Raw genomic sequence first — 9,821 nt, forward strand, 5'->3', positions numbered from 1 at the left:
ACAAATTTAATATAAGAAAAAAAATCCAATACGTAAAAAGACTGTTTTACAATTCTTTGAATACTTCAAAGTATTTAGAAAATACCCTCGACATCCGCCCAAAAAGAGGGAAGTCACCGAAAAACATAGCCATCACAGAAGAGAAGGGAAAAGACGATTGCTAGCCGCCTATGATGCTGGGACCCCAACTCCTCATTGGTCTCCGCACGGGATTGAACTTCTAGCAATTTTAATGTCCAATAAATTAGAGGACTTTCCATTCATTTTTATGGACTAAACAAATGCCACCGAACAACTTCTACAAACTGTGCAGTAGTGAAGTGTTTGTGTGAGTGTTGGTGCCAATTAGGATAAACTGGAATGGAAAACTTTAAGTCCGTAAATAGTAAGCATTAATTAACATAAATCTAAATCTATTACAATTTCTTTACAAATGCCTATAACTCTGCTCTCCCGTCTGAATGTCTGTTTTTAGGCTAAGTGTTGTTTTCAGCCCAACACTAATCAAAATTTTCCAAAAACTAAATTCCAAATTAAATTCATTTTAGAGAACAAAGGTACTCGCATTGAGCCTCACACACTACCTTTGCTATTAATAAATGTTTCCTTTTGCTCACAATTTCCTCCACGAAATTTGTGTACCCTTTATTTACTCTCATAATCTCCTTCCTAAAATAAACATGAAAATACGTTCTAAATTTGTAAATATGAAAACCTCATCTGAAAAAGAGCGTCTAGTGTGCGCTGTGCTTCAGTAGTATAGGCACACAACGTGGTGCCGAAACCCGGGATCGAACCAGGGATATTTAGAATTAGTGTGACTGACATACTGAAGCGTTTGTCATTTGTTATTAAGATTAGCCTACCGTTTACCTAATATTATTAGGGTCATTAAGTCGAAGAGGCTCAAGTGGCAGCTCATGTAGCCAGAATGGAAGAAAGGAACGCTTTAATGATGTTAACTTGAAATGCAATCAGAAAATAACCATTAGGAGCAGATCTGAGGACAATATTAAGATGGATCTCACAGAAATATAAATACAAAGTAGAAACAGGATTCAGTTGACTGACAGAAAAGTCAGTCGAGAGCTTTTGTGAATATGGCATTAAAATTTCGAATTCAATAGGCCATAGAGGTAGTTGGTTAAAAGAAAAGATGTTGCAGGCACTCGACGTCCCTAAGAAATATGAAAGCCCATAACGGCAGAAACCCGCCATTGGATTCTATTTTGGCAATACACTCCAATGAAGAGTGTTATTAGCCCCTCCCTAAGATAAAGCTTCAGTTTGTTATCCAATTTCTCTTTCTTGATCTATCAAAAGGTCTCTCCAAGCAATTCCCAAGTAAAATGAATACTCCATTCTTATTTTCCCATATAATCGAAGTCTTCTAACTTCCATACCGCACCAAACAAAAGTAATTCCCGTCTAAATGTAAGATTTCCGAACGAAAATTTTATAACAATGAATTACTATATATGTTGTTTCATTGTTGTTTTCAGGTGCTTACTGGAGCACGTGCAATGGCTGCCAATCGTTTGGCTACAAGTGGAAGAGCATGGTCTACATATTTTGCACGCTACAACAGTGGAACTTACAACAACGAATGGATGATTGTCGACTACAAACTGTTCGAACCTCATACGAAGGCCTTTAAAAATGATCTTTTGTGGATACTGGAACAAATGCCAGGAGTGATTGTCTGCGGGGATCAAACTCAGGTTCTCCGAGAGAAGGGATATTGGGCTAGCTACAATATACCATACTATGATATGATCACAAGAATCAGTGATACTGAACGCATGATTGAAAGATATGGTGATATTTATTCTTATCGTAATGCACCACGACCTCGAATCTTTGCTCGAGATCAAGGTAAAGCTGTAGATTTTGATTCTATAGTGCGTCTAATGCGCTACAACGATTATCTACACGATCCTTTATCAAAATGTCAAAATTGCACTCCACACGAGAACGCCATGTACGCTATTGCGGCAAGAAACGATCTAAATGCAGCCAATGGAACATACCCAATCTCCACTTTGGGTCATATAGCATTAGGTGCAATCGATGTTAAAGTTCTTAACTACACAATGTTTCAGCAACAGAGATTCTGGTCCCAGGCTGGTCCTACGTACGACAATGTTCCACCTTTTCAATGGAGCACATCAGGCTTTAATGACTCTCATGTAGGGCAACCTGATTTGTGGCAATTTGGCCCCTTCGCATTCGACTGGCATTGGGGTCCTGAAACTTTAAATGATATTACATCAACGCTTTCGGATGTTGATACTACAACTTTAGAAAATCATACGGAAGGGGATCATGATATTTAACACATCCCTTGCTCGTGCTCTAAATCTATAGCAAGGATTGGTGTAAAATTATATGACAGTGTGTAATGTGGATTTTTAAATGAATGTAAACAACCAGCTAAAATACTTTCTTATCCTAGTATATTCTTTTTTCAATAACATCGAAATAAATTTACTAATTTAAATATGGTTTCCGGTATTATATTAAGAATTGCTTAACAATTCCAATCTATTGCAGAAAGAACTAAGAGGTGTGCATAAACTATTGTTGATGGATATGTAATGTAAATTCACAACTTAATTAAATTAGATATGTAATTTGAATTAATTCTAAAAGTTTTATTAATTGAAAGCTTAATAAGCTGAAATATGTATTAGTTATAGTACTAACAGCTCTGTAATTTGTTGGATGAAGTTTTGTTCCAGCGTATTTAAAACCCTTCTTCATGGCACTAGCTGTGTCTTGAACGAGTTTATTCTCCCATTACTACACAACACACAGAACTTAAGATTCAAAGAATGAATGTCTATTCTTGAAGTCTAAAAGATAATTTGTTTAATTAATTGTCAAATAAAACTGAAAAATCATAAAATAAAAAGAGTAACCTTTTTTCAAGTGTCTTGATTTCATTTATCGATGAAAAAATGTTTGTAATTGAGAATACAAAATTTCACTTTGTAATTGGTTGATATGCATCTTCTAGACGCTAATTCATGAAGTTTGGTTTTGACAAATTTACAGTAAACTTTCAAGAAATACTTATATTTTTATCGGCCAAATAGCAGTTCCCTACATTTCATATTGACTTATGAAAATAGCATGTAATATCTTCTACACTGCCCTTTACTGTTAAACTCTACATCTATGGTTAAACTACTTACTGTAACAAGTACAGGCAACAGGCAACAGCCAACAAAAACATTGCATTATGGGAAATCATAGTTGTCAATAGCTAAAGAAAAGCCATCCATCACGTAGCACCATTTCCTCACATGCCCTCCTTAGTCCTGGGAAACTTTTTTTTGTCTCAAATTTCTAATTTTCCTTTATATATATTTAATATAGATCCTAAATGCTTGTAAAATGAACCAAAAATAATGGTTCTTGCGATGGGTTACGAGTAACCCCATGTCCCCTCTAGGGGACGTCAGGTCTTGTATACAATATTACCTTATCGTTTTTTTCTTTTTTTTCACAATTTTTCTATTTCATTTTAATTCTTTCCATTTTCATTCTGGGGTTCTTGGTACAGAAATAATAGAAATATTTATAATTTTGTTTCTTTACGCCTGTGGTGTGGTGATTCAATGATAGTGCTTTTATTTCCTGTTCGAAGAGACCTTGATTCGATCCCTTACTAAGTGAGTTCATAATGGACAACAGTGAGGGCATGGGTTTTCTAGGTTCTTCTGTTTTTCTCACTTTCTCATTCCATCAATTTTTCATCACTTTTCATTGTCACTTATCTCCTTTGGTCCTTAACGGTATAGCAGTAATACATTACACTGAGATTTCATTTTGTTTGATTACGGGTAGGGGGTTATCTTAGAAGATAAACAGTTAATTTTTTCTTTACGCTTTAATTATATATTTTCAGATTCAAGAACAAATTTATTAATTACTACATTTACGTGTAAAGTTTTACATTACACTTAAAAAAAAATAGAAGATTTCTCTTCCACTGAATCTTTTCCGTCATCACGAAATTTCAACAGTTTTCTAAGTATGAAATACCTATTCCTTTGCATGTTGTCAGCAACAACAGCAACCCTTGATTTCGTTTCCCAGTACATTCGAATTCTCGGATATTTCAGGTAGGACATAATAATACTAATGGCAAAAAAGTTTTGACTTCTTGCACTGCATAATTCAGTAGCTTTCTGATATCAGATAAGTATCTCAGTCTTGTATGTAAAGCAGATAGCTTCAAATATGGTTTCGTTGATATATTTTCGGAAATTTTGTTAATTCTACTCGGTCTATCAGCCAGGTGAAGGTTTTGACATCCAACGTTTCGAATGCAGACATCGCATTCATCTTCATAAATTGTAAGAAGATTAAAATTTTTCAAGATGAATGCGATGTCTGTATTCGAAACGTCGGATGTCTATACGTTCACCTGCTTGAGCCCGAGAAAAGTTACTAAAATCACGTCGTCAGGAAAAATTCAATTCTTTCTTCATTTTCTAAGGTACGAACTGGTGGTATTTCTTCACATTCTGGAGCTGCTGGAAGGAGATGAAACTGAGTCGCCTTTTTCTAATACTGTCTTCTTTGATGATTACCATTATCTGATGGAGATTGAGTTAGATACTTCTAACTCAATCTAGATACTTCTTAGATAAATCTAGATACTTCAATCAATATTTCGAAAAAGACTTATCTATGGATGATAATTAATGGCCGCCATATTGGATTCATATAACCGGACTCGGTCAGGTAGTCCTGTGCTCTGGTGAAAATGGGACTTTTGAAGAACACATAACAAGAGAATGATTCGTTTCGTACAATGCAGCATCCATCAGTGACATTTTATTACGGTAAATGAACTCTCGTTTGAAATTTGGGAAAATCAATCGACTCAATGTAAATCTTCAAATTGTCATAACTTCGTTGTTTATTAACCAATCTGAATGAACCATACACCAAACGAAAGATAATTTAATACTCTTTAAAAAGCTATACGACATTGTTTTCGATAATCCCAGCCGTTTAATCGTTATTTAAAAAAAAAATATGAATAAACTCCATCATAAGAAATGTAAAGTTACAAATTAAATACTTTCTCTAGATGTTAATTTCAGTGTTAGGTAAAAACGTTTACCAATTTATTAGACCTTGTTATCTTCTACGTCGTTTAGTTTTTGAATCGTGAAGATTGAACTATTAGTTAAGGAGATATGGGCCTCTAAAACCAACACTATGAATTCGCAGAGGCGGCCATCTTTGATAGCCGCCATATTGGATTCTGACCATCTGTCGAAGTGGGGCCGCTTCGATTCCTACTTAGTTGGATCAGGGGAACAACATATCCGAGTGGCACCTTTTTAACACAAAGTGCAGGGTTTGGCCATTTTTTGCCTTAAGCTCCCCTACTAATATACAAATATTCAGATCAGATCTTTCCCCCCCCCACTTTTAACGTCCAATCGCCGCCACTGGTTGTCGGCATAATTATTTAACTTCGTTCTCGAGCACGCTATAAGGAAAATCAAAGATAGCAACCAGGATTTTAAGCTGAAAAGTATTCACCAGGTTATGTGGTATACTGATCATGTAAATATAATAGATGATAGGGAAATAATAGAAAGAAATGCAGAGCTCTTATCAAACGCTTGCAGGAACATGGGTTTAGAAGTAAATGCAGAGAAAACTAAGTACATGATTCGCTGGGTCTGGGATCATAATACTGGAAATTATTGATACGACAAAACATCAAATAATACTTTCTACAAAGTGGATATTTTCAAATATCTACGATAAGTATCAACAGAGCAAAATCACATCCATGAGGAAATTAAATGTCGACTGAAAGAAGGGAATTCCTGTTATTGTTCTGTTCAAATTTTTTCGTCGTCGCGAATTCTGTCAAGAAATTTGAAGCTTAGTATATAAAATGATAATCATGCCTGTTGTGCTGTTTGGTTGCGAAACATGGTCGCTTTTTCTGATGGAAGAACGGAAACAAAGTATTTGAGAATAAAATCTTGAGATGAATATTCGGATCCAAGAGGAACGGGAACGGGGAATGGTGGAAACTTCATAACGAAGAATTGCATAGTTTGTACCATTTACCGAACATGGGTAGGGTCATCAAGTCTAGGAAGCTCAGGTGGACAGGTCATGTAGCAAGAATGGAAGAAAATAGGAACATTTTCAAAGTTTTAACTGAAAATCCAATCGGAAAAGGGCCATTAGGAGGACCTAGGCCGCTAGGTGCAGATGAGAGAATAATATTAAGACCAGCGATGAAAATTTTCCGGAAAATTTCCTATTCATAAAAACACTCTACATATTCCTACATCGTTGTTTAGCCGTGATGTGAGGTGGAAAATTTTCTTCTATATTTTTCCGGAAAATTTTCCGTTAACAAATATCAGTGATCAAATAACAATTCCTCAGTATTCATAAAATTGATTGAATTCATGTATAGAAATGTTAAAAAGTGAAAGATCGTTAAAGAATCTGAAAATTTTTGTGGCTCAGACAATTTTCAGTACTATGTACGAACAACTGAAACAATTTTTCATGAATCGAAAAATTGTCTGACTTGTACAGTGATGAAAATTTTCCGGAAAATTTTGAAATGGAATATTTTCCGATTCATAAAAACATACTCCACTTATTCCTACATCGTTTTTTAGCCATGATGTGAGGTGAAAAATTTTCTTCTATATTTTTCCGGAAAATTTTTCATTCTTAACAAATATCAGTGATCAAGTAACAGTTTCTCAGTTTATAAAATTGATTGAAATCATGTATAGCAATGTTAAAAGGTGAAAGATCGTTTAAAGAATCTGAAAATTTTCATGGCTCACACAATTTTCAGTACTATGTAGGAACACGTGACACAATTTTTCATGAATCAAAATATTTTCTGTCTTGTATGGAAAAATTGAAGAACTTTTTAAGAGTCGGAAAATTTTCATCATTTTGAAGCAAAAAGTAAAACAACTTTTTGTGAATCGGAAAGTTTTATTGCTCTGTAGAAACAAGTGAAAGAAATTTTCATGAATCGGAAAATTTTCATCACGATGTAAAAACAAATGAAAAAAAAAACTTTTCATAATCCGGACAATTTTGGATATTATGTATAGTGATGTTTGGTGGAAAATTTTCCACTATATTTAACTGCACATTCAACTATAACATTAAATTTCTGTAGAGGAAAGTTAAACAGCAAAAAATTATCATTTTCCAATTAACTTTCGGAAACCAGAAAATTTTCTAATACTTCAAGTTGGGAGTAAAAATATACATTGTTTCTCTCTCTCTCTCTCTCTCTCTCTGTGTGTGTGTGTGTGTGTGTAAAGTGCAGGGAACATACATCGAGTTCGTACAGAACAAATATCCCATTTCAATATTTAAAATGTAACAAGAAATTGAAAAGAAACCTTTGTGAATTTATCAATTTCAGAAACAAAAATTCCACTATTTCTTCACATGTAGGCCTGCCTATGTAATGAAATAACTACATAAAAGTTTCTTATGAAGATTATTTTTGCAACAGAAAAGAGGAAAAAATTATTTTATTTTGTTTAACACTCGTAAATCATAATTTCAATATTTTAATTTTGTATAATCAACATCCTACAGCAGATATTTGTATTGTAAAACTACCACTGTTATGTATAAAAATGTATTAGAAATATTGACGATTCGATAGAACAAGTACACACACACACACACACACACACATATATATATATATATATATATATATATATATATATATATATATATATATATATATATATATATATATATAATATTTTTTATTTTGTAAATTAAAATGAAATTACTTGTTCCGTTTAGAACGCAGCGCTAATAGTGCAGCTTTTTACGTTTCTTTTATTATTTTTATTGGAAGAACAACTACACAAATCAGCTTCCTTATTAGTTATATCTCATTTTCTCTTCTGAATGAATATATGAATAAATAAATGTTTATTTCCATAAAATGATCAGTATTTGCTTTCATGAGTTACTTAAACTCGAATTTTGGGTAGTAAAAAATTTACAGTAGGAACTTTATATTATATCTACTTATTTATAAATGTTGCAGTATGTAAACCTATAAAAGTAGTAAATCTATGAGAAAACCGTCCTATGCGTATTAAACTGACGAAATCTAATATTGTAAGATCAAAGGTGGATTCTGAGAGAAGATCGCATTGAAGTTTTTGAAACATTCTTGAAATGAAGAATCATTAGATTTTCACTTCATTAAACTTTTTAAGACAATATTTATTACCAATAAATTTTACTGCTAAACAACGATGTAGGAAGGAATAAGTGGAGTATGTTTTTATGAATCGGAAAATATTCATGACTTTTAATAAATTGAAATTTTAAATAATAGAATTCGGTTCTCGAAAGCTAATTGGAAAATTATAATTTATTGCTGACTAAATTTCCTCTACAGAAATTTAATTTTGTAGCTCTATGTGCAGTTAAATATAGTGGAAAATTTTCCACCAAACATCAATATACATAATATCCAAAATTGTCCAGATTATGAAAAGTTTTTTCCACTTGTTTCTACACCGTGATGAAAATTTTTCGATCTATGAAAATTCCTTTCAATTGTTTCTACAGAGCAATAAAACTTTCCGATTCACAAAAGGTTGTTTTAGTTTTTGCTTCAAAATGATCAATTTTTCCATATAAGACAGAAAATATTTCGATTCATGAAAAATTGTTTAACTTGTTCCTACATAGTACTGAAAATTGTGTGAGCCATGAAAATTTTCAGATTCTTTAAACGATCTTTCACTTTTTAACATTTCTATACATGAATTCATCCAATTTTATGATTGCTGAGGAATTGTTACTCGATTACTGATATTTTTTAGAACGGAAAATTTTCCGGAAAAATATAGCGGAAAATTTTCCACCTCACATCACTAATTAAGATGGATCTCGCAGAAATCGGAATACAAAGTAGAAACTGGATTCAGTTGCCTAAGGACAGAAGTCAGTGTAAATCTTTTGTGAACGCGGCACTAAACCTCTGGGTTCCTTTGGCCATAGAGTTAGTTCGTTATATATATATATATATATATATATATATATATATATATATATATATATATATATATATATATATATATGCATGCCTCGTCACAAAAAAATATGTCTCGTCTCCCTTATGGGTAACATCATTGCAAATTCATTCAATATTTTGAAAAAGAATATTGCCTACGACGTAATTCACCCTTGGCCGAATACAGACTGTTCGATTGCATTCAATACGGTTTCACACTCAGCACCAACTCAATAATGATTGAACACCAGAGTCTGTGTCTTTTAATACGGATAATATGCAATCTCAAATGAACAGATTTGACTTATTTGCGTCTCGTCATCTAGCATTGACCTAGTGATTAACGGGCAATCCGAACCCGTGTTTCTCCCGCCGAGAATCGAACCCGTGTTTCCCACACCAAAGGCGCGTACGCTAACCGCTTAGCTATGTTATCTAACATTGTTCTCCTCCAGTGACATAATGTTAATTGGAAAAGAAAACAGCTCTCTCAATTATTACTAATACATTGATTTGAGCAAACGAGACAGCCAAGTTTCAAAATACAACCTCCAAGTTTACTGTCTCTGCAATAGATGTCAGGATAACTGCCTACACTAGTGCCACGTAGCAACCGAGGGTCAAACTACTTGGAAGTTCGAAGAAGAAGCCAAGAAAGTAAGAGAAAGAGAGGAGAAATCATTATAAACCGGTATGATTCGTTTCCCCAAGATCCCCCCCCCTGGCTCCCTCTTTTGTC

The 9,821-nt window shown here is 33.5% G+C and overlaps 1 protein-coding gene across 2 annotated transcripts in view; it reads left to right on the top strand.

Moving 5' to 3' along the window:
* Positions 1 to 2,925, top strand: part of LOC145694806 (putative phospholipase B-like 2) — a 109,733-nt gene extending 106,808 nt beyond the window's left edge. For both annotated transcript variants that reach the window (XM_081771452.1, XM_081771453.1), the window contains exon 6: positions 1,503 to 2,925. In XM_081771452.1, the coding sequence (XP_081627578.1) occupies positions 1,503 to 2,336 (834 nt within the window). In that variant the 3' untranslated portion in view covers positions 2,337 to 2,925. The remainder of the gene's footprint in view (positions 1 to 1,502) is intronic.
* Positions 2,926 to 9,821: the final 6,896 nt, after the last annotated feature.

The sequence above is a fragment of the Thermobia domestica genome, chromosome 9, assembly GCF_964235325.1.
Source record: "Thermobia domestica chromosome 9, izTheDome1.hap1.1, whole genome shotgun sequence".
Lineage (NCBI taxonomy): Eukaryota > Metazoa > Arthropoda > Insecta > Zygentoma > Lepismatidae > Thermobia > Thermobia domestica.